A 25700-nucleotide genomic window follows, 5' to 3' on the forward strand; every position below is an offset into this window, starting at 1 on the left:
TGAGGTTTAAAGCAGCTGGCACAAGCCGCCCAGGGCATTTGAAAGACTGGCGGTGAGTAGGCTTCAGAGCCGTTCATCACCCCTGTGCCAAGGGAGCTAGAAGCCCCAGCACGGTCTTTCCGTGTGAGGGCATCTCCGCCTCAGTGGTCCTTTCCAGTCATTTGCAAATCTGGCCTTTTCATCACGTGTGCAAAATCAGGCTCATCTGACTCAGGCCCTGCACCGTGAACAGTGAACATTTTATAACATACGCACACCCTGGGGCAATAGTTCCGCTGATTCTTCAATGTCGTGAGTAGATACAGCTAATATAACAGCAGAATGCACGAGTGGGTGATGATGCTACCTAGGCAGTGAACTTTAAAGATGGCAGCTGTAGTCCCACAGTTCACTGGAGTGAAGAATCTAACAGATTTAATCTGACAGGTTTTTAATGATAAACATAATACCTGTGTTCTGCAGGATAATCAGGGAGAAATGGTAGTCAGCAAAATTACTTTTTTTTTTTTTGTTAATCCTTACTTGAGGATATTTTTTCCATTGATTGTTAGAGAGAGTGGCAGAGAGGGAGGGAGGGAGGGAGAGAAACATCCATGTGAGAGAGACACATCAATTGGCTGCCTCCTACATATGCCCGGATGGGGACCAGGGCTCAAACCTGCAACCCTTTGGTGCCCAGGGCGATGCTCTAACCACTGAGCATATCAGTCAGGGCAACAGTATTACTTTGAAGGTGCCAATCAAAAATGTTAGTATTCTTTTTTTTAATTAATTCTTCAATATCCACAAGCTCAGTTTTGACGTGTTTCCAGATACTGAGTGTTTTAATAATCATCCTCAAAGGCAGCTGCACACATAAACACACATACTCCTGTATACACATGTACACACACATACAACACAGACACATGTGTGCACAGACATCAGCAAACTTTTTGCTCAGCTCTGTGCTAGTCAGACTGATTCAAGGTTATGGATTCTGCTCCTGTTTGCTGAGGTCTTCCCACATCTAAAGCCCCTAAGTCATGGACCCAAGGGTAATGGGTTCAATACAAACTCATAATCTGCGTGTTAATACGGCTACTGTACAAACACCATGGACATCCTCCCCCCTCCCCCAAGGAGGGCCCTAAAACCAGCAGATTATTTTTAGGAGAAATGGTGGCTATTTGGAGCTTCTGTAGAGAAAGTCCTCCTTCTGCCCATCGCTCCCCATCACCTCTCCCTTGTCGGCCCCACACAACCACACCTTTTCCTCCTGCATCACCTCCTTCCCATGACCTGCTCCAGCTGAGAGAGATGCAGATCAAAGGTCTTGACTCTTTCTCAGAACTCACCTGGATTAAACATGCAGCAAGTTAAGCAATGATTCAAGCTGTTCCTGTGCCTCCTCGTACTCACACCAGGGACACCAGGCAGCAGACCTCACAGCAATCCTGTCTGCCTGTCCATCCACCCATCCTATATATACATGCATACATGTGCATGCACGCGTAAGTGTTTATATGTATATACGTATACACATGCTTGCACACACACGCTCGCTTGGTTTCTAATCTGTGCAGCGATTTGGTGCCCAGGCACACGCCGTGCTCACGGCTCACGTGGGGAGGAACCAGACGGCGGAGGGACGGACAGAGGAAGGGAGGGCACCAGTGTCTGCGGGCGGGCCTGACACCCAGGCAGGGAAAGAATTTGGCTCATTTGGTATATTTTTATTGGATCAGATCATTAGATAATAAATATGGCCTAAGTCTTTGAGTCAAGTAAGTGATAAAGAGGGAGATATTTTTATTTCTTACTGTGCTCAAAATCACTAACTTTCTAAAACAAAAAGGACATCTACCCTCAAAGTAAGATCTTTATATGCCCCAGCTTCCCTGCACGCTTCGAAGCTAAATCTCCTACAACAGCCGTCCGGTTCAGGGCACCGCCCGGGCTCAGCCGGGACCTCCTTTAGCCAGGGCCAGGGCTCGGCCTGAGCAGGCCCGGGCACAGTGCAGGCCTTGCCTGGCAACCCTCTCCATCCTCGCGAGTCTTGTTTGTCCATAAGACTCATTTTCTTAAAGTTTCTGACTCATGCCAGGCTCATTTATTTGGATTTTTGGCATGAAGAATACCAAGGTCTTAACCCACTCAGGACCATTTTTCTGCCTAATTCTCAAAGGTTGGGCTTTTGTCTGATTTTCCGCACTCGGACCAGATCACTGCTCCCATTTTCTCCCATAGCCCTCATCCCCCCAACCCTTCAGCCCTTGTCAGTTCGCCGCCCAGAAAACACACGCATGTACACACTCAGACACGCGGATACGTACACACATATATACAGAGAAACACCGATGCACACATACACGTTGACTAGATACCGGATGAGTAACCCTTACAATGCTGGGGGGTTGAAGATTTGATTATTATTTCAGTTAATACAAGTAGGACAAAGGAGGGGAACCCTTTCGGAAACGTTTCATGAGAAGTTGTATTTCCTCTTAAATTCTGTCTCTTCTGCAGTTATTTTGTTGTTCTTGCCTCAAAGACTCACACTTCAAAACAAAGGTCCCCTAAGGATTTGTTTTTCATCTCAGACCCAGCTACTGGCTCCTGATTGGGTGAAACTGTGAATTATGGAGTGTGAAAAGAAAGAATTTTCACTAGAAATTAATTTATTTTTCTGCCTCTCCTGGGATGACCTAAATACCATAAAAAAATTCAGCCTCAGATTCTGAGTTCAGCAGAGACTTTCAATTTCATAAATTAACCCAAAGATTCACGCTGCCGTCCCCTTTGGGGGACACACAGAAAGAAGTGTGTGGGAATCACATCTGCGAGCAACCCCAGGGACGGATAACATGCCCAGTGTCTGCCATGGTCATGGTGCCACGGAGGTGCCCTCCGGGAGTGCCAGGGCGTGGAGCCCACCTCTCCGGGGCCGCCCTGGGGCTGCTCGGACAGGAGGGACTGTCCACTGTCCTTCCTCCGCGCTGCCCCTGCTCCGGCTCCGTGTCCCGTGTCCTGAGGACATGGTGCCCAGCTATGCCAGCGGCTGTCCTCATCACTGACTTCCCCGTTTCACAGTAGCATATCATTGTTATTTTGCTGCCGTACAAGATTTTTGTTTTTATCCCAGCTCTCTACAGACAGTTTTAGGTGAACCAGAGAAAACTTTTATAGCCAGCAAACTACCTTTCTCTTGGGACACTTTGTTGTGCTTTGAGTACATTTTAACACAGTGAGGTAACATTCATAGACGCAGAGAGACATGGGGATAGAAAGCAACCCCAGAGACATCCCATCCATCACCATGACGCCAGGCAGGCTTCACCGAAACCACCCCAGACATAGGTAAATATCCTGTTTTCACAGGTCATCAGGAAAAGAGACTCCACTGCACTCCTGGGTAACCCCTTCCAGGGCTGACTTCCCTTCAACACTGTCATTATATTTGTATTGCCGGGACATGCCCCTACTAGACTGCTGTGGGCTTTGAAAACCCAAATTTGTATATTTTGAACCACATGTCACAAAGCAGCCTGATTGTCAGCACACTGTTTAGCTGGTATTGAAAAAAAGGCCATTTTAAAGCAAATGCGTCTGCCGGTGGGGTTGGACCCAGTCGGACGGCTTTCATTTCACAGTAAAGGCGTGACCCGTCCCCCCTCCCCTGAGGGTTCTCGTCCCCCCTGAACCTGGCCGTCGTTAGATGGCAGGTTCTGCAGGTGTGCCTTTATGTGTCCCTGCTCCCAGAAGGCATGGCCAGCGTGTCCCTTTCCCCAGATCGTGTCAGCAGCAGAGCTGCCGCAAAAAGCAGAGAGCTGTTTCACGGAGGGTGTCGCTTAGACACACACAGAGCTTTCTGACCCCTGGTTTGTGCCTCCGGCTCTCAGGAACAGCAGCTCTGAAGGAGCCCTTTCCCCGGCTCCCCTCCCGCCACGTCCTGCAGGAAACCCCGGCCTGGTCTCCGCGGGTCCAGTTACGTCTTGGCCTGTCCCAGTCCACAGAGCCTTCTGCCGCTAGCAGCAACACAGCCATCTCCCTTTCTTTCGGCTGTTTCCCTTGGCAAAGGGGCAAGTGGTGAGGACCGGGCTGGTGGGGAGAGCCCTGACCAGAGCCGAGGAACCTCAGACAAGACGCAGCCGATGCGGCAGCCGCGTCATTGTCTGGGAGGCAGGGCCTGAAATTGACACCATATGCGCCAGAGGAGTAATTGCTCCGAGGGGGAGAAAAGCAACATGTCAGGACATTTTAGTAACACCTAATTCGTCCTGGGGTTATAAATAAATCTGATGCTTGCTTAAAAACAAAAGTCGAAAAATGCTTGGACGAGACTACTTTGTGACAGGGCTTCCGCCAGAGGTGAACTTGATTAAGGAGACAACATGAATAAAGAGAAACACGTAACAACTTTTTATGGTTTATTTTACGTGATTTTATTTTTTTGCAGTAAATAAAGTGGTTATAGGGCTCCAAGGAAAAGGGCCCAGATGTTAGAGAGTTGTGTGACATTTAGGGGAAACAAGCTGTAAAAAGTGGAGTCATAAAACAGGCTGTCAGTGCCGCACATCTGGACAATACAGCTGTATGTTCCTCGGGGCTGTCGTCACCCAAAGAAAACTCAGTAACCTTATTTCACCCCAATTAGGCTGCATACCAACAGGATTAGCATTAAATTGCGGGAGGGGGAGGGGCGCCCCATTCGCATGGAGCCTCTGTGCCCGTCATCTTTTATCTTTCATTTGAATTTGGTCACCAAGATAGAAATGACGGCTAGCATAGCTATTTCCATTATTATAAAGCCCAGTCTAATTTATAATGTACTAATAAGTCCATGCGGGCAGTTCAGACTGTTTGCAATGCCAAACAACAGACTTTCTGCAGCATGAACCTGACCTGTCCGGCATCCTGTCATGGAGCCCTGGCTGTCTTTCCTCTGCCCGTGGTTGAGGGTCTGAGCCTGGCACCATTGTGGCAAGCACCCTCTGCATTACTGGGAAAAGAAGTTAATTTTCAGACAACCCAATTTATTTAGAGTAGAGGATAAATGCCCCGTTCTATGGCGTTGGGGTATTTTTCCCCTAATTTTTTTGGCCAGCAATGAGGCACCTTTGCAGTAAGGCAAATATTACAGAACCAAAATGCCATTTCATCTTTTCATCACTGACAGCCTGTGCCAGAGGTTATAAAATGCCACCTTTCCTAATAATTGTGTTTCTTCATAGGTGTTAATAGCAGCAAAAGCAATTAAGGACAGTGGAGAGAAATTAACCTTACCACTGATAGGGAAACTCTTGAAATTTCAACTTCTCCAGATTAAATTTAAGGACCAACAGCGACGGGAAAACGAAAAGAAGGTACTGTACCGTGGTGGGTTTTCTAAAGACAACAAGCAGTGTGTGAAATGGGCCAGATTTCTCCAGGGACACGCCCTCTCGCCAGGAGCCAACCACATGCGTCACCTAGCACCTTTAGCTGTTCGTCTCAACCCCTTAGGGAAAAGGCTGCCGGAGGCTCTATCGAAGAAGATATATTTAGTCAAAGACAAGCCCATTAAAAATAAGTTCCCTTATGTAGAAATATGACAATATTCAGGGCCTGTGTCTGGGGTTATTTGTATAGTAGTCTCTTTATATACTAGTAACAAAGAAGGGAACCAAGGAGAGAGAGAGTCAGGAGAAGTAAATATGAAAAGCTGGAAAAAAAAAAAAAAACACATAAAATCAGGGTCCTATTTAAAATATTTTGTATGATATTCAATAGGAGTGCCTATTAAAATAATCGGCTACATCTGCACCTTCATAATAATCTGGATATTTCAGCAGAAACCCATCACTTCTATTTCCATATTATACGTCTGATTATTTCTTCATGTGTAGACTTTTCATTTAATTAGCCTATGGAAATCAATCTGTGGGTTTTCCAAAGATCCATATTTTCATCTGAAAAAAATATTATAAAATACTTTTAGCAAAGTGATGCCTGGTTCAAATCCATTTGCTATTATCATTATTCAGAATAAGAGATGTTTGTCTTATTTTTCAAATCACACTAAAATATTTTGGGACAATCAGATGCTCCTGTATGTACATGTGTAAGGTGTGTTTGTGTGCACATGTATGTTTGAAATGGATTTACATGTTAGTTGTCCCTTTATGTCCCTAAGTGGAAGTGGTAAAATCAATTCATGGAAGGAGACAGAGAAAAGTGAACGTGTGTCAATAATACCTTCTTCACCTTGGTAAGACACCCAGGTCTGGGTCTCCTACTTGAATTGGTCTCTTGATAGGATAATTGTAGAGCAAAATAATAATGCGGCCCTATATTTCTAATGTCGGGCTTTGTGTTTTTCAAAGAGATTTCCCACACAGCATCTTATTCATGTGACACATTGTCCTCAGGAAAATTCTGCTCGTCTGCACACAGACGATGGTATAGTTTTCCATCCACTGAAGCACTTTCCATCATGCCCTGGAGACTTGTACCTTAAACACTCTGAGACGTTAAGACTTGGCAGAAGAAAAATTGGAAAATTGGAAACTATAGAAACATCTTTTCGTGCCTTTTTAAATTCCAGTGTCACATGGGAATCTGAACTAGAAAAAGTGGACTGTGAGTCCTGGAAAATCCCTGCACCTTCTGTTTGCTTTTGCACAGCACCTACGAGAATACCTAACCGGCTCGAGGGTGTCTGCCAGCTATTTTACCTTCGTAATTGTTTGCAATAGGAACCGATTTTAGATCGAAGTTAGAAGATTTTAAGTAACAATAAACAGACTATCCTGGAAGCTTAAGAAAAAAGCTAAAACTAGCAATGAGCAACGATACAAAAATATTTCTGTACTGTTAGTTTGCTCAGCATCTCTTTGAAATGTGAACTATAATAATATAGTTATGAGAGTCTAAAGATATGGAGACAATTTATTTGTTGAAATTTCAGGAGTCCTAAGAAATTGGGGGTTGAAGTTTAGTTTTATTTATATATTATATATAAATAATAGATGCTTAAGAAAATTCTGTGCAATTAAGAGCCAACAATTACACAATCTAATTTGATGTCTTCATTAGATCGGGTTCCCAAAACACCAGCCCCAAATCCCAGTGTTGCAACCATATGAGTAAGTGATGAAACCTGATTGGAATGGAGTACTTCCCAAAAAATACTCTCGGTAAAGGCAAGATTAAGGGGGTTCTTTGAAGGATGATATAATCCATGTTCATTTTAACAATACTGTCCAACAGGTCAGTAGGGACAATTAAGGTTAATGTTTGTCAGCCAGGGAGTCTGGCAGAAAGCAAAATAAGTAAAAAGTATGTAAAACTGACACCATGCCGTGGATTGAAAATTGACAAAAGAGAAAAGAGGATTTTTCCTTCTCTTTCCTAAGTCCAGGGTAAGATTCTGAAATTCCTCTATGGAATGACTCCAGCTTTTTAACATCAACATGTAATCTATGTCGATGTTTTCTTTCAAATGCTAATTATATTGCTTACATCTGTACATTTTCCGAATTGTATTTTTTTAAATTAATGCTGAAAAAAATATCCATAACAGTAATTATAGAAAACCAGGGAGAGCTGTGGATAAAAATTAATATAATTTGGATCCTGTTTTTTTTCCCCAAAGAAACAAATACAGTGTATCACTATATATTTGATCCTGTTTTATTAAAAGTTTTCCTGAAAGTAAATGGTAAATAATATAATTTCAATAGCCAAATACAGTAAAAACAATCTTTTAGATTCCACTGATTTTAATAATTTATAACACTAGTCTAAGCTGTGCTTAACATTGCACTTGCTTTGACCGTGAAGGAAGTTTGCTGGCTAGTGAGTATTATAAAAATAATACAAGGGAAGATATTTCTTAGAAGAACAGTTTTGAAGCACTTAGCACTTAAATTTCTGGAGGCAACACCTCCTCTAACTACAAATAAGTTGAATATATTTTAAAACTTTGTCTATTTGGAAATACCTTATTGATTATTCCCAAATATGCATACCATGAAGGAAATATACTACATTTCTTTAAATGTATTTTAGCATTTCAGAACTTCTGAATATGACTCTTTTACAATTAATCTCAAATTAGATTTTATTGTATCTTAAAATCTGCTTAAGAGAGTGTTTTGTTTATAAATGAATTTTTCTGTACCATTATCTCAGCATTTATTTATTCTGCATTTTCAGTTCTTCTTATCAATCTGTTGTTAATTAACAAACATTTATTGAAACAAACATTTAGAGAAACAATGTAGTGGGTGGGCACATGTATTTTCATAATGTTCATTATAATTTTAAAATATATTACTTGGTTTCTATTCTGAGCCCTGTTTTTATTTAGCCATTTTCTGAATATTACTGTATCATTCGCATTTTTACTTCTTTTTAACTCTAACATTTCTGTTATATATTAATTATAAACACTTATTTAAAACCAAAATACTTCATTGTGAATCAAAATATTTAAACTATATTAAGAATATAACTGAAAGAAAACATTTAGTCATCAAAAATAGGTGAAAAAAAAACAAAACAAAAACAATTTAAACCATCAAGTAAAACTAAATCTAGTTTTCTGTGCCTCTGAGTTGAGTCAAGTTCAGAATATTTGAACAGAATTTTGGAAAAGATGCAGATGTATTCTAGCTGTGCTTTTAATTTGTGAATTCGAATAACCAGTCTATATTTTCTTGAATATTTTTAACATCTTTTTTATATAAAAGCAGAACAGTTCTTTCTGGCTTATATATTTAGTATAAGTTACCTTATTTTCTGACATACTAGGATGAAGAGAAAAAAGATGTACATTAAAGAACTACGGAGAGATGGCATTGGTATACTTCTCTTAAAGCAATTCAAAATAAAAGCACCTCAGTTTGATAAGATGTCGTGATAAAGCCATGGACAGCCCAGAGCCCACTCCAAAGGAGCGACAAAGAGAAACTAGGGTCCCTTTCACACACGTTTTCCAGCTCACTCCAGCTGAAGCCCCGAAACGCTGGAAACCAGCCAATGTAATGCCATTTTGTGTGTGTGTTTTTGTTTTAAAAGAACGGCAATAGGGACATACCAGGAAATTACAGGCTGGTTAGTTTTGATTCAGTTGTGGTTAAAATCTTCAGAAACTATGTCAAGAAATGAAATAGAGGAAGAGCAGGACCTGAGTTTAGAGGGACCCGTGTGGTTTGAGGAAAGGAATAGTTTGCTTCACTGCCTGGGTGGAATTCTCAAAGCCTGGATTATCGAAATGAGGATACTACCCACAACACCGTTAGATCTAAAGAACTGCAACATTCAACAATTCAGAGTAATTAATAAATGACTCCCTGGCTGAACAATCCGTAAAAGAAAATACTGCTTTCCTAATTGGGATGCTTTTCATTAATAAAAACTTTTTATAGACTTCATGAAAAATCTGCAGAAACACACGTTTAAAACTGAGCAGTATTTTTCAATACAAATAGCTACAGTTACAGCAGCTAATAGTAATAATTAGCTGCCATTATTGACTCTTTCCTGCTGTACTAAGCTCTTCACACATGCTATAACATTTATTATTCCCAATTTGCTGATGGAGAAACTGAGGGTGTGAAAAGTTAGGTAACTTTCCCAAGGCTGAATAGCTACTCAGAGGTGGAGCTGGAATTCACATTGGAAACTGTCAGACTCTAAAGGGCATGTTCTTTTTAAAAAAAAAAAAAAATTTCTTTATTTATTTTAGAGAGAGAGGAAGGGAGAGGGAGAGAGAGATAGAAACATTGATGAGAGAGGACATCGACTGGCCACCTCCTGCATGTCCCCCACTGGGGATCAGGCCCATAACCTGGTCATGTGCCCTGACCGAGAATCGAACCTGCAACCTCTTGGTGCATGCATCTACGCTCAACCACTGAGCCACACCAGCTGGGCAAAAGGGAGTGTTCTTAACCACTGTACATACCCCTCTTCAGTGTGCCTCATTATTTATGTAAAATGGCACGCTTAGCTCAAAACCAGTAGAGTGCCTGCCCAGAGATGTTTTCCTGTAGGAGCAAAGGCTTTGCTCTGAGATCTACCAACAGCCAGTTGGTCCCACTAATGACATGCATACAACATCCCAAGGTTAAGTGCAGAGACAGGTCCTGGAAAGCAACAAAGCTCACCCAAGACAAGGACCACAGAGCTAACCGACCACCAATTCCCGAGGGAATCCTGACTTCATTTCCAGTCCTGTCCCTCACCCAGAAATGACCAGGTCTCTGGAGGAATCTTTTAGAACTAGACTTCCTGAGCTTATTCCAAACATTCTTGCCCCTTCTCTCTGCCCCTCTGGATGCTGAGGCAGAACAGCAATTCTCAACGGTGTGCCACAAGAATTTTTAAAACATGCAGTACCTGACTGTTTAGTCAGGGGCACTGACCTCTTTTCCTTTAGATCACCAAATAAAATAATGACAACAGCCAACATGACAATAGCCATATGGTGTGAATGGATCAAAATTATACTTATCTTTTTGTCAGATTATTGGCAAAATATATATATATTCTTTGTTGGCGTGCTGCAGAATTCTAGTAATTAGTTTATGTGCCATGAGAAAAAGGTTGAAAATCGCTGAGGTAGAATGACGTTGGCTGATCTGGTGCTAAAGCCTCTGAGTCTCATGGGATCCTGCAGGAGACAGACATCAGACATCAGACCTGCAGCCTCAGCACCAGCACTGCAGGACATGGCCGAGTCCTCACTCTGTGGGTTCGGGTTGCACCCTGAAGACGGCCCTGTGGCACCTCGGACAGTCTGCAGGGCTCTAAAGACCGCCAGGGGAACCCAGTGCACTCCCAGGCTTATGTGTTCTGCCCATAGCAGCTCCCGAGAAAAGCAAGCTCCTAACTCAGTCCCACCCACTACATTCTGTATTTGTCAGGGAAGTGGGGAAGAGAGCAAAGGGGAAAGAATAAATATCAATATACAAAAGGAAAAACCAAATGTTCATAATGCCATCAACAATTTGGTATATTCTTTTGTCCTTTCTGTGGATTTGGTTCTTCATATAGCTACAGTCACTATAAAACATTTTTATTCAGCTTTTTTAAAATTAAGATAATTTTTACATCTTACCACAGCATTTACATCTATTAATTTATTGGTTATATAATATTATGTAGACTACCATCCCTCTATTGTAGAGCATTTCCATTATTTCCATATTTTTTCACAAAAACAATGTTATGATGAACAACTTTATAGTATAGAATTCTTCATATTTTAGATAATTTCCTTAAAATAGATTTTTAGAAACTGATTAATTGGGCCCCAAAATGTCCCTATAACTTTGTATATCCTAAATAGGTTCTAGAACCATTTAGACTCTCCTCTTCATTAAAAAATAAATAACCCTCCTGCTGAATGAACATGGAAATCACTGTGTTAAGTCTTGGAGATTTTTTTTTTTTTTATCCTCACCCGAGGATATTTTTCCATTTTTTGTACAGATAGAGTGGGAGGGAGAGAGAGGAAGGGAGAGAGAGTGAGAAACATCGACGTGAAGGGACACATCGAGTGGCTGCCACCCGCACAACCAACCAGGGCCGGGGACAAACTGCAACCGAAGTACGTGCCCTTAGCGGGAACCGAACCCGGGTCTCTCCAGACCGCAGGCCGACGCTCTAACCGCTGAGCCAAACTGGCCAGGGCAGTCTTGGAGATTTAATAGCACATTAGATTACAGATGGGGAGTTTCAGGAAAATAAGTCTGGTTAATCTACCGTCTTTCAAATTTATTTGACACCATATATATATATACATATATATATACACACACACACACACATATATATATATATTTTTTTTTTCTTTATTGATTCTAGAGAGAGGAAGGGAGAGGGGGAGAGAGATAGAAACATTGATGAGAGAGATAATTGATTGGCTGCTTCCTGCATGCCCCCCACCAGGGACTGGGCCCACAACCTGGGCATGTGTCCTGACCAGGAATCGAACTGGTGACCTCTTGGTGCGTGGGTCAATGCTTAACCACTGAACCACACCAGCCAGTCTGACACCGTGTATTTCTTTCAGCCTATCTATTGTCCTCTCATCTGTGAGTAGTGGAACAGATGGTTTATGAGATCGTGGAAAGAGAACCATAGTAGCACTCTGGAGACAGAACTAGTTTCTCATAAGCCACATAATAATGAAATGGCTTAGTCATGTAACCTTCCTGAGCATGGTTTTTACCTATATCCTTAATAATATTTTGTGGGAATCTTGTGATAGCACATGTAAAACACAAAATTGTACACAAACATGAAGAAGCACTAGTAACTAAAACAAGCAGAGGAAGGAGAGCTGTTGGCCGTTTGTCCCACGGACCTTCACCTCCACTCATTGTGAGGAACAACAGAACGAACACCTGTCAAGGTATTTGAAGGTATTTGAATTTTGACATCAAGGAGTCATTTAGAAATAAAATACAATTTAGACTATTTGAAGTATCAAATAATTATGTTGCCCTGTTTCAGACAGGGAGAATTTGTATTTTTACCTTTAAAAAGTGAGAATAACAAGATTAAGGATTCTGAATAGGTGTCACTTGATACTCAACTGAGTACATGAAATGCTAATACTTTTTTTTTTTTTTTAATCCTCACCCAAGGACATTTTTGCATTCATCTTCAGATAGAACGAGAGGAAGAGAGGGAGGAAGAGAGAGAGAGAAACATCAATGTGAAAGAGACACATCAAGTGGCTGCCACCCACACAACCCCAATGGAGCCGGGGACAAACTGCAACCGAGGTACGTACCCTTAACAGGAACCGAACCCAGGTCTCTCTGGACCGCAGGCGAATGCTCTAACCACTGACCAAAGCAGCCAGGGCAAAATGCTAATACTTTTTTTGGTTGTTGCTAAGAATCCCACATCTGCTATGCAACTTAACTGGTTGAGAAAGCTCTGTGCCTAGCCAAGGCCTCTCCCGGCCAGAGGCATCCAGATGCTCTTTGTGCACAATGCATTTTAAATAAAATGTTCTCCGTAGTGAACTTGACTCTCCCCTTCATATTCTGGGGAACATGTGTTCCCTAAACATGGTGAAAAGAGGGGCCGTTTGGATGCACCCCTCCTAAATTTTTATCTTGAATTGGCAAGAGTTGCCTCTAAGTTCTTCGAGTTGTGAGCAGATCACCATAGAATAAACAGGAAATGCATGCTATGTTACCCAGAAGTAAAAGAGGTCAAAGAAGAATTTGGAGTAAACAAATTTTTAGTTTATGATTTAGGAGGGACTAACTTTCCGCATACTCAGCTAATTAGAGTATCCTGCCCTATCCTGCCCCCAAATTTCAAAACATAAGCTCATATGTCATGAAGGGGCTTATTCAGAATGAGAGAGAATAGAGGGAAGGGGAAGAAGATGGGAGGTGATTTTTTGGTGCTTGGGGCTTGGTAGAAAAGCATGTTTTACCTTTGGACCAAAGTAGAATTCTAGAGGTCAAGCAGTCAATCATTGTCCAGACCAGAGGGTCAAAGGGACCGTCCTGGTTCAGCTCAAGTGTGGAGGGTGGGAGGATGAGGAACAGAAGGGGAGCAGCACACCGCACGAGGCAGCCATGGGGGAGCAGACGGGACCCGGTAGGGCAAAGGACATGTTCAGACATCTGCCGAGGACTTCTGCCTGGACCTGGCTGCCGGGATAGCCCAGGTGCTCCCTTTATTCTGCTTCTCCCACTTAGGGTCTGCACCAGGCGGTCTCACAGCAGGACGGCCCAGATGCTACCATGTAGGGCAAGCATGGTTGCTCTCCCTGGGAACTCTGCACACTTCTTGAAATCCTACCAACTGAAAGTGCATCGTTGTTAAATGGAAAATACAGACCACTAAGTTGTATAGAGAGAACAAGAACAATTATGTAAAAATGACGCATACACATAATTTGAAAAAAGGCATTCAACATCATCTTCCACTCATCTTCTCTGGATGGTGGAATTATGGTGAGTTTTGTAAGTTCTCTATATTTTTTCCCCTAATATTCAAGAATAATTTTTTTTATAATTTAAAAAAGTTATTTAAAGAAGTGAATCAACATTTATAGATATTTTTGAAATCCTTTTGTGAAAGGAGGGAGGAGAATATTGATCATTTCTCATGGGAATTGGTTTAAAAGAAGCTTTTCTCCGGTGTACCAGAGTGAGAGAGAGAGACTGCACAAGGAGGCCCAGAGCAGAGGGGCGCGGAGGGAGCTGAAGCACTATGGAGAAGCTAAAGAGCCCAGCAAGTTCCTTTCAGCCCCTGGAAAGACAGAGCCGAGGGAGGGCAGACAGTCATGGGAAAGGAGGTGAGAGGTCATCAAAGACTGAGACTAACAGGAGTATCATAGCCTGGCCAATTTGGCTCAGCGGTTAGAACACCAGCCCCCGGACTGAAGGGTTCGATTCCCTGTCAAGGGTACGTACTTGGGTTGCAGGTTCAATCCCTGCCTCTGGTTAGGCTTGTGCAGGAGGCAACAAATCGATGTGTCTCTCTCACATTAATGTTTCTCTCTTTCTGTCACCCCCTCCCTCCCTTCCACTCTAAAAAAAAAAGAAAAAAAATCAATGGAAAAATATCCTTGGGTGAGGATTAACAACAACAAAATATAGGAGTACCATAGAAATAAAATGAGTTTACGGTTTGCATCAAACCAGCTTGTGTGTCTGCTACAGCTGTGTGTCTGAGCACAAGCTGTGTGTCTTAGTGTAGACATTGGGAATCCAATTACCATTGTAGGCTGCTTTGTGAGAACAAATTAAAGATGATGATGTCTGGAAAGCATACTACACAGGTAGGTCTCTGCTCACTTACTGCTCACTTTGAAGTGCTGACTGTGATGAGCCCGGCTCCCTCCAGGGTCCCAGGAAGAGGAGGGAGATGCTGGTCCCCTCCTGGTTCCGCTCCGTTCACTGGGCGCCCAAGCGCTGGCTCTTCTGTTCTTCATGTCTCTAAGGTCTTAGAACAGAGGCTTTCAAATGTGATTTCATGACCTCAGGAAAATACAGAGCCCATCTGTATTGTTGCTACAATCATTTGTTTATTTTTGTTTCCAATTTTGCTGAATGTGGAAAAAAATAAAAAATAGAGGCACATTCTGGACCCTACGTATGGCCATTTTATGATCAATACTGCCGCGTCATTTCAATGAACACAACCTATTTGTACGCATTGCATATTAATTGAAAGCATAATTACATTATGAAATAATGTACAAAGGTTTCGGTAATTGTTTAAGAAGAAAATGGTGGGGAAATCGGGTTTCTCTGTGGTATCCGGTGTCTAAGCTCACCTCCCAGCAGTGAGCAAAACATTAGCTTTGCCAATCCATGTTTGGTTGTTCCCATCTTTGAATGACACATCACAACCACATGATTATGTCCAGACATTTTTAAGTAGCAGTGTAATTAAAGTAACTCCTTAGTGCTGGGTTCCCCAAAGAATGTTTTAATCTTTAAAAATAGTCCATACACTACTTAAACAATGAAAACTTTATCAAGGTGATTTTAGAGAAACCTATTGTTTTTAATTTTACGTTTTTGTTTTGTTAATTATCCCACCTCTCTCTAAGGCTCAGACAGAGAGACACACACACACCCTGCCCCAGGTTAGGCTGTTGATGAACCTAAGTTCCCGCCTTCACAGTGTAGTCAGCATCCTCCACTCGCCCTGCCTCCCAGCACCGGAGGTGGTTTGCGAGGCCTGCCTGACTCTCCCTCAGGGTGAATTCCCTTCCAGAGGCTGTGTGTGTGACCATCTCTCAGCACCCCCTTCTTCCACTCCTCATCACAGCTCAGGCTCAGCCCGGGATCTCCACTCTCTTGGCCTGAGGATCGAATAGATGAGTCAACAAGCAATTGAATGAAATAACCAGTGAATTCACCTGACGGTGGAAACGCCTTTGCTTGCTCACTGTGCGATTCGTTGAAAAAAAGTGTTCTCTCTCTCCAGGTGACAGAAGACAGATTTAAGATAGAAAAGGAGGAAGGGAAACTGAAATCTCCCAAGGAAAAGAAGGGCACAGATGCCAAGGCGGCCAAAGGAAAGGGGAAGGATCAGCCCGAGGTGAGCACAGCCGTGAAGAAGACGACCCAGCTCAAGCGAAGAGGGGAGGAGGACGACACCAAGCTCTACATCGGTCAGTGAGATGCTCCTGTGTTGGTGGCCTTTCCCTTCTCGCCTCACTACCTATGAAGCAACTTGAGAAGACACCCCAATAACTAGGCTTCACCTTCCCCAACCTTTTCACTCTTTATAAAACCATACACCACAGACTACCTGTGATCCCCTAATAGAAAAATATTTCTATTCGCAATTCATTTATGTTTTCAGCCAGTATTTATTTACCACTTGTCTTGCCGTGGGCACATTGTCATAGTTCACCAAAAGGACGAAATGATGAGCTGATTGTGGCACTAGAGAGCTTACTGTCTTATTGGAAGCATTTTTAAAGGCAGATGGGATTATAAGGCAAAGGGAAAAGTGACTATTGGAATGAGTGGAACACAGTGGTGATAAAATGAGACCAGTTAATGTGGGACTTGTGCAGAGCACAGAGCTCCTGCCCTTGACTTCTCCCACAACCAGTTTGTCTCAGAACAACTCGAAACTTTGTTCATTTTACATTGTTAATATAAACATGACTTAAATTAGACAGCTATGAGTAACTTATTGCCACTTCCCAGGTATCCAAACGGGGCCACCTGTTACCATTTGCATCACATTTGGGCGAGATGGGCTTCGCCTCCTCCCAGTCTGACTCCCCTGTGAGTCTCTGCTCTACACGCACTAGAGTTAGAAGCAGTGATATTATGGATTCCATGGACCATATCAACACTGATTTGTTTAGTGATAGATAAGAATCATTACTTGAGAATTAAAAGTGAGTCATCTGTTGCACTCTTTTAAAATTGATCTCACTGGGCCACTGTGGGATGTACTGTTTGCAGGTACCATCTACTCTCAGCCGTTGCTGCATAGGCTTCACATCTATTGACATAAATACACAGAATACTTTGGTAGGGAGCATGTCCATATTCAATATTTCCCTCTCCTGTAAACACCTCTACTTATAAAATACCACAAAGCTGCAGCTACTCGTAATTCAGGAGTAAATCCAGATGTTGCTCAAAAGAGATTAGAAGCAAAAAAAAAATCACAGCCTAAACTTTGTTGTTGTTGTTTTTACAAAATCCCAAGCACACGTTTTCCATGACTCTGGGCCCCATGTCTGTCTGTCCTCCTATTATGCCTACATCTCATTTGCAAAAGTGACTTAATATTTTATAAAATGGCCACAACCTTCTTACTGGAAGGGCAGTAATGAAAACCAGTCAACAGGACTGCATTCCAGCCAACTGCAGGGCCTTCTGCAAGCCAGAGGGACTATAGACACAAGCATAATGTATGCGGCCATTGAACTGCGGAGTGCAACCTGTTCCCTTTTCAAATGACCACTCCTCCTCTTTATGGTATTTTGAACAGACGATGAGCCAGATGATGGTGCCCAACATTACATTATCGTTGTGGGCTTCAACAATCCTCAGCTATTAGCGATTATGACTGAGCTTGGCATCCCCATAAACAGCGTGATTAAAATCTCTTCGGAGAATTACGAACCTCTGCAGACGCACCTGGCAGCAGTTAGCCAGCAGCAGGAAGTTTTCCTCCAGCCAGAAGGTATGCAGTCGGCTACACAACTCACTGAGTCCTTCAGTGCTACCCACTGTCCTTAAAGTATAAGTACGGTTTTCTTTCCAAAGCATAGCCATACAATACGTACGTTATTAAATCCTCTCAAGACTTTGATTCGCTTTGTATTCTGCTTGCATTGGCCAGGTGTTGTAAATTCTGGAAATTAAAATCATATTCTGTGTTTATATCGCTGGGTAGCCACAGAGAACATAGACTGCAGGTCAGAAAACTTGGTTATCCAACTACCTTTCTCAGGAACATTTTATTGAAAGCAAGGGGTGGATAGATCAGTTGTAGATAATCCATTCTTCCAGAAGCCGCAGTCGCCAAGTGGCCCAAGGGAGATCAGAACGGAGGGTGCTTGGGCTACTTTGCTCCTGGTTTGCTGTGAGGAGTCAGAAAGGGCGGCTTATCTTCTGGGCCTTAGGGCACTGAGTGTGGGACGAAGTCCCCACCACACCGCCATTCAGCCATTGGAGCCTGGAGGTCTTCATCTAAGGGCATTGTGCTGGACTTCCTCTGTGCTACTGTATACCCGAGGCGACCGAACTGGGATTTGGTGTAAACCTGTGTGACGCAGAAGTCCAGGCTCTTTCTGCCATCTGCTGTTACTTTCTTGTTATTTATTAATAATATCATTTGACCAGTGCTTTGCAACTTACACATCCCAATTTCTATAGCACTACATTTTTTAAATTCCTGTTCCAAGTAAGAAATTGCTACCACTGATAACAATAGCTATCATTTATTAGACACATATGATGATTCATATAGTTTTTACCACCAGCCTCAGAAATGTGTTTCATTTCCATTTTACCAAAAAGGCCTCTTGGCCTAGAGGCAGCTATTAAGTAAGAGTAGATTCAAACCCAGCAACTTCTATTTCAAAGATAGTTAAAACATTAAATAACTTATTATTGGAGCCAGTGGGGAAAACGCTCCATAAACTTCATAGTCTCTCTATACAAATTATTTAATTTATAAAAATAAGTGATAGAAAAGTAGTCTACAGTAGACCAATGAGATCTTGGTAGTAGAACCTATTTATCTATAGATGCAATAAACATAAATATTTCAAATTTTCAAGTGTAACTTTATGGAAAATCGTCATTATTTTGTAGTCAGAGAACAAATGCCCAGAGAAGCTAGTAGCTATTTGAATATGACCAAAAGTTAACTGAAGCATAAATTGATGACCCCGTTGGTTTTTAGCCATTTGGGAAAAGGGAACCAAAGCATTTGCCTTTCTAACCAGCTACACAGCAAATAGACACGAAAGTGGTCAAAAAATGGGCAGAAAGAATGCTCCTATACAAATGCAGTCTAAGAGTGATGAGAATATTGAACATATTAGCTCCCAAAATATGTAACCTTATCATAATCTTTCTGGGTCTCAACTGTAAAATGAAGAGGGGGGGACAAGCTCATATTTGATACCAACTTCAGGAGTAAAATCCTCTGATTTCATAATCATGTAGTCCAGGTCCAAAGTCTTCTCAAAATTACATTTATTTATTTGCATTGTCTGGGACTGCACAAGACATCTTGCCACCATGTTCACTTAAAGTGGGAAGAAATTCAATACTCATTTTATCCTATAAAACATGTTGCTATCATTAGATATAGAAGCTGAAAAATTGAAGAAAAAGAATACCATAAAAGAACTTGACATTTTCTGGAAGTACTTGGAACCAATCCTGAATAATGAGAAACCTGAAACAAATCTCTTTGATGTTGCTCGGTTTGAATACATGGTCAAGGCAGATGACTACCCTTCCGACTGGTCGGACAGCGAGATGATGGTTAGTACCCGCAATAATGGGGGCGAGTGGTGTGCACATGTGACACTGTGGTTCCATTTACCCCATTCATTCATTCCACAGGTATGTATTGATCACTGACTATAGATCAGGTTTTGTCCTTTATCTTCCAGACAGTGATAACCTTGAATGCCCAATAATGGTTATAGCCCGATTCTATAGCTTTTAGTGTATGAATTAATGACAAACAATAAGATGTAGATGAAGAGCTTTGGCCAGGTAGCTCAGTTGGTTGAAGCATTGTCCTGATACACCGAGGCTGAGGGTTCAATCCCCGGTCAGGGCATATACAGAAGCAACTAATGAATGCATAAATAAGTGGAACAATAAAATCGATGTTTCTCTCTCTCTCAAGATAAAAAATCAATAAAAAATTTAGAAAGATGTAGATGAAGATAAAGGAGGATTATTCTTTTATTTGGTGATGTGGTTTTGTTTCAGACCTTAATGTTCTAGGCAGTAGAGTCTTAATATATTAATTGTGACAATAGTAAATTTTACAGTTTGTCGAATTACATTGTTTTTCTTTTTATATGTTGGTCCCAAACATCTTTTTCTAGGACCTTGCTTTTATTGCCAAAATTGTATTTTTGAAACGTTTGGCCAGCACAGGAGTTTTGACCTACTCCGTTTCCGACCTGGGCCGGTTTACCGCTCCTTAGGCGACCTGGTGGTCCCCCGCTCCCGGGAGGTCACCATAGTGATGCCGAACTTACTGCGGACACCTGATGGGAGTAGCGCACCACAGCTCAGAACTCTTAGGCTCATAGGATCCGATCCCTTGCGATCCGATCCCCCTGCGATCCGATCCCCCAGCTGCAGCCTCCCAAGTAGCTGGGACCACAGGCTCCGCCACCGCGCCCAGCTGAAATCCTCCCTCAAAGCTAGCTCTCTACTTGTTCCCTCTTTTCCTAAGCATGTAAAACCTATGCCTAACAGAAACCCACATCCACAAATTTATGTGTTAGGCAAACACTTCTCCTCTCCATTGGGTCATGTCAAGAAAGGAGCTTGTATCCTATCTTTTGGTTCAATAGGGCATAGGAGATGCAGCCATGTAAATCCCGAACCATAACTCAGAGGAGGCAATGAAGAGTCTTCTAAGCAGCCTCACACCAAGATTGTTGAGCTCCGGCTCCAGCTCGGGCTCCCTTCTGTGCGTCCTATTTAATGCCCAGGCGCAGACCCAGAGCAGCTGAAACGCACTGTACCAGGGTGGGGTGCCCTTCACGGCATCGTCAGTGTAAATGTGAACACCGGCCCAGGGCGCCAGCTCCGCGAGACCCAGCCCCCGCCCCCGCCCCCGCCCCCGCCCCCGCCCCCGCCCCCGCCCCCGCGTTCTGCTTTGGTTCATTAGAAGATGTTAATTACTCCACTTTTAAACAAAGTGAATATATCTATATTTTCCTTTCTTAAAATATAGAGTAGATGAGTTTAAATGACGAATATCAGAAAATTTATTTTATGTTGAAAAGATGTTATCAGCTTAGTTGAAATATGAGTTCTTGTAGAACGTTCCTGACTTTGAAACTAAAAGATTAACATATAGGGTTTCTAGCTGGGACATGAAGGTAATTTTAATTGTCAATTTAAAAGGTAAAGGTAATGAAAGCATTGACCTGTCTAAGGAACCACTTAGGGCCATGCTACCCACCTGCACACACTGATCTCCTATTAGTCAGTTTTCAAGTATTTATTGAGCATCTTCTTCATGCCAGGCCGTGCTCTGGGTTTGACTGCAGGAGTCTGTTGGAGCCCTGCAAAGCAGTTCAGTAATGGAGTTGGGTTCCGGAAGAAAAGGACATTGGATTTCATATTGAAGACCAAAGTTCATTTGAAACTTAGGGTCACTTAAGAAACAGCAAAGTAGCCCTGGCCAGGTAGCTCATTTGGTCAGAGTATCTTCCCAGTACGACAAGGTTGCAGGTTCAATCTCTGGTCAGGGCACCTACGAGAATCAACCAATGAATGCAGAAATAAATGGAACAACACATGGATGAATGCCCCCCTCTCTCTCTCTTTCCCTTCCTCTGCCCCACCTTCCTCTCTCTCAAAATCAATTGAAAAGAACAGCTACGTCTAGTCGAAGTAGACTAGATACGTGGTATCAATACACGTGTCACCTTCTCAGCTATGTCTGTACATTGATCATGGCCTCATGTCCAAGGCAGGAGCCAGCGAGGAGCCTTCCTCCCTGGAAGAATGAAAGCATTAGTGCCTGTGGCTGCAAGCAGTCAGGCTGTACTCCTGCTCCACCAAGGTAACGAAAGCTTTACATCAAACAAGTGCCCATCAAGAAGTGCTAACTGCTTGCGTAAGACATCTGTAACATCTCAAGTTAAGACCTTGGTTGCTGAAATAATTTTCTGACTTTTAGCATATGATTTGCTGTTTGATTTAAAAATAAATTAACTAGTTAGGCTAAGGGATCATTGGGCAGAAGTTTTACTACATTTCTTAAAAATACAAGTAAAAACATGTTTTGATGCCAGACTCTGGGCACAGAACAGCAGGCTGAAGGCTGACTGAAGAGTGCCCAGTGTTGGAGGGGGCGCGTGAAGCCCGGACTGGCAGCCATGCTGTGAAGGTGGTCAGAGCCAGGCAGCCCCTGGCCGCCTGCCAGACTGATTCACTCCCTGGCCCCACCAGGAGCTCTCCCTCCACCTCACCTCTTCCGCTCAGACCTAGGTGAGCCTCTCTAATCCCCCTCTGCTTTCAAGCAGACAGACTCGGGAAAGCAGTGCCTTTCTGTTTCTGGAAATGAAAGCCCAGGTAACAGAAGCATCTGACTTATAACTTACTTGCCAGATCACAAAACTTGTGGGTATGACAGGAGCAGCCATCTATCGGGATGTCTTAGTTTTTTGTCATGTTTGTTTTTGTTTTTAACCCTTTAAGTCCACGGGTGAGAGAAAAGGAGAGGCAGGGAGGAAAGGAAGACCTACTCTGGCATGTACACGGCAGTGTGCTCGAGTGGATGACGTCAAGGCTGAGCGGCTGCCTATCGTGCTTCCTGCAGTCAAGCAAGAAATCATCCACAGCTTGTCCTGGGCTGAGGAAGTGGAAATCACCTATCTAAGGTGTTGTGTTAGGAATTGAGGTACCTAGAAAATACACCACACTGCTGAAACTGAATGCAAGCTTTAGGGTGCTTTTCGCTGAATTCAAGCATTAAGTAGGCTCCTTACAACAGCAGGCAGCCACAGGCCCTCCAGTGGGAGCTGGACAAGAAGAGCAAGAATGATTCAGCAGATGAAGACTCCACGGCCGGGACGCAGTGGTTCGGGAAGTGCTTTCCCGAAAAAAGTGATGGGTTTGACAATGAGGTGTCACCTCACACCTGTCAAAATGGTTATCATCAATACATCAACAAACAAGTGTTGGTGAGGATGTGGAGAAAAGGGAACACTCATGCACTGTTGGTGGGAATGCAGATTGGTGAAGCCACTGTGGAAAACAGTGTGGAAGGTCCTCCAAAAATTAAAAATGGAGCTGCCTTATGACCCAGCTACTGCACTTCTGGGCATATATCCGAAGAAACCCAAAACACCAATCAGAAAGAATATATGCACCTCTATGTTCATTGCAGTGTCATTCACAACAATGTGGACGCAGGCCAAGTGTCCATCAGTAGATGAGTGCGTTGGAAAGCAGTGGTACAGCCCTGGCCGGTTTGGCTCAGCAGTTGGAGTGTCAGCCCACAGACCAAAGAGTCATGGGTTTGATTCTGGTCAAGTGCACATGCCTTGGTTGCGGTTCGGTCCCTGGCTCTGGTTGGTGTTGCGTGGGAGGCAACTAATTGATGTGTTTCTCTCACATTGATGTTTCTTTCTCTCTCCTTCCCACTCTGAAGAGAAATAGAAGCATGTCCTCGGGTGAGGATTTTTAAAAAAGCTGTGGCCCTGGCCAGTTTGGCTCGTGGTTGAGCGTCAGCCTACAGACCAGAGAGTCCTGGGTTTGGTTCCTGCTAGGGGCCCGTACCACAAAAAAAAAAAAAAAAAAAAAAAAAAAAATTTAAATAAATTTTAAAAAGCTGTGGTATATTTACACAATGGAATACTATTCAGCCATAAAAAAGGTTGAAATCTCACCATTTGTAACAGCATGGATGGGCCTAGAGGAAATTATGCTAAATGAAATAAGCCAGTCAGAGAAAGACAAATATTATATGATTTCACTTATATGTGAAATCTAAAAAACAATATAAATGAACAAACAAAACAGAAATAGACTCACAAATGCAGAGAACAGACTGATGACTGCCAGGGGGGTGGGGTGGGGGTTTGAGGTTAGGGTGGAAAAGGTGAAGGGATTAAGAAGTACAATTGGGAGTCCCAAAACAGTCATGGGGATGTAAAGTACAGCATAGAAAATATAGTCAATAATATTGTAAGAAGTATGTAGGGTGCCAGGTGGGTACTGGAAATATGGGGGAAACTGTAAAGTATATGATTGTCTAACCACCATGGTGTACACCTGAAACTAATACAAAATAATATTGAATGTAAACTGTAATTGAAAAAGAAAGAAATCTTGAAGTGATAGGTTTACCTGTTAAGGCAGATACACACTGTACATCTGATTCCAACAGTATGAAACTAATAACTGGTTTTCATTCATTCCGTCGCCTGTAGCTGGAACTGGGCACGAACATTTTTGACAACATTGCCTGCCTGATGTACAACAGCCTGAACTGGAAGCGGCAGCACCGGCACTATCTGGAAAGCATGCGGCTCATTAACGTCCCACAGGTGGTTAGTGAGAAGCCTGTCCTGGAAGTCACGTGGATTTCTGAGGTAGGCACGGGCTCGGGTGTCTTTTGTCGTGGACTGAATGACGAACTGAACAACTTAATTTTCACATTCATAAAACGTGAAGAAAACACCATATAAATACTTGTAGCAAGGTAATGCCGCCTGCTGGGATTTCATAGGTGTGGATGGGAACCAGGAAAGGCCCAGGGATGGTATGCAAGGGCACCGGTGTGGAGGGACTCTCCACGGCTCCCCAGCACCTGCCCATGCAGAGGCGCCACGCCATGTCTAGCCCATTGTGCCGTCAGTGGAACGGGGAGGGCTATGAATCAGTTCTTCACGATGTCTATCTGTACACGCCATGGGCTAGCCCTGGGCAAGGTCCTGGCATCGCAACGAGCAAGACGTCCTCTGCCCTCCTCACTGAGCCTAACTCTTAAAGCAGACAGCAGTCGAGTCGAGAGCAGTTTCCACACAGCATGAGGAGAGCTCAGGAGTAGAAGCACCGACACGTGGCACCCGCCCTGATCTGGAGGAGCGGGAGGGAGAGAGGGGAGTCAGGGAAGTCTCACCGGGCAGGGTAAGTGATGCGGTGAAGGCCGAGTATGAATGGATAGGGGAAAGCCACTGAGGGAAAGGGACAGACTGGTATCCGCAAGAAAGGGGCAAAGATGTGTGAAGACATGAGGTCGAAGAAGAGACGTGTGGCCCAAACCAGGACCATGGCCTAGGTCAGGACTCCCAGGCCTCGTGGACACAGGGGAGAACAGCAACGTGAACTAAAGCTGGACAGGCAGGAGCCGGATGTCCACTGGGGCTGAGCGAAAGAGTTTGAGCTGCACCCTGAAGGTGATGGGGAACCATTGACAGGTTCTGAGAGGGAGAATGGCATGCGTCTGAGTGACCCCGGAGGAAAACCTTTGTGACTCTCATTGCCCCCTCTCCCCATCACATTCCCAGCAGGTGCTCAGTGAGCTCTGTTAGGAACAACAAAAAGTGTCTGTACCCATTAACTTCTTCCTTTTGTTTGATCCTAATATCAGCAAATGGTTTTGTGGTGCGAACATAATCATACAGTCTCAGCATCCTGTCCGATGCCATCAGACTGGCGTCTGATGAAAGCGTCTCCCGGCTGGGTATCTCAGCTGTTTCTTTTTCATATTTCTCTTAGGTTCCACAGCCTGTTGCTCCAGCCCCTGGGAAGAAGAAAGCACAAAATGAAGAACCACAAGTGCCGCCATCAGGCACGTGTGAGCCCTGTTGCTGGAGTGTTCTAGGCCGCGAGCTGAGGCCTTACGGAGTAGTGACTGTCCGTACTGGTTTCGGCTGTCCCTCCCCCACAGCCCCTCCCTGTGTCAGTGCATGGCCATCGCTTGAATTGGTGGGTGAGATTTTGATGGAAGAAATGGAGAATGCATCTTGACTGAGCAGTGACATTTTG

General features: G+C 43.4%; 1 protein-coding gene across 1 annotated transcript in view; it reads left to right on the forward strand.

Moving 5' to 3' along the window:
- SPAG17 (sperm associated antigen 17) overlaps positions 1-25700 on the forward strand; it is a 184697-nt gene that overhangs the window by 47609 nt on the left and 111388 nt on the right. Inside the window, exons 4-9 of the mRNA XM_036273222.1 lie at positions 5214-5345; positions 15943-16129; positions 17476-17670; positions 19306-19487; positions 24140-24301; positions 25431-25572. Of these exons, the coding sequence (XP_036129115.1) occupies positions 5214-5345; positions 15943-16129; positions 17476-17670; positions 19306-19487; positions 24140-24301; positions 25431-25572 (1000 nt within the window). The remainder of the gene's footprint in view (positions 1-5213; positions 5346-15942; positions 16130-17475; positions 17671-19305; positions 19488-24139; positions 24302-25430; positions 25573-25700) is intronic.

Source organism: Molossus molossus, unplaced genomic scaffold (assembly GCF_014108415.1).
Source record: "Molossus molossus isolate mMolMol1 unplaced genomic scaffold, mMolMol1.p scaffold_m16_p_20, whole genome shotgun sequence".
Lineage (NCBI taxonomy): Eukaryota > Metazoa > Chordata > Mammalia > Chiroptera > Molossidae > Molossus > Molossus molossus.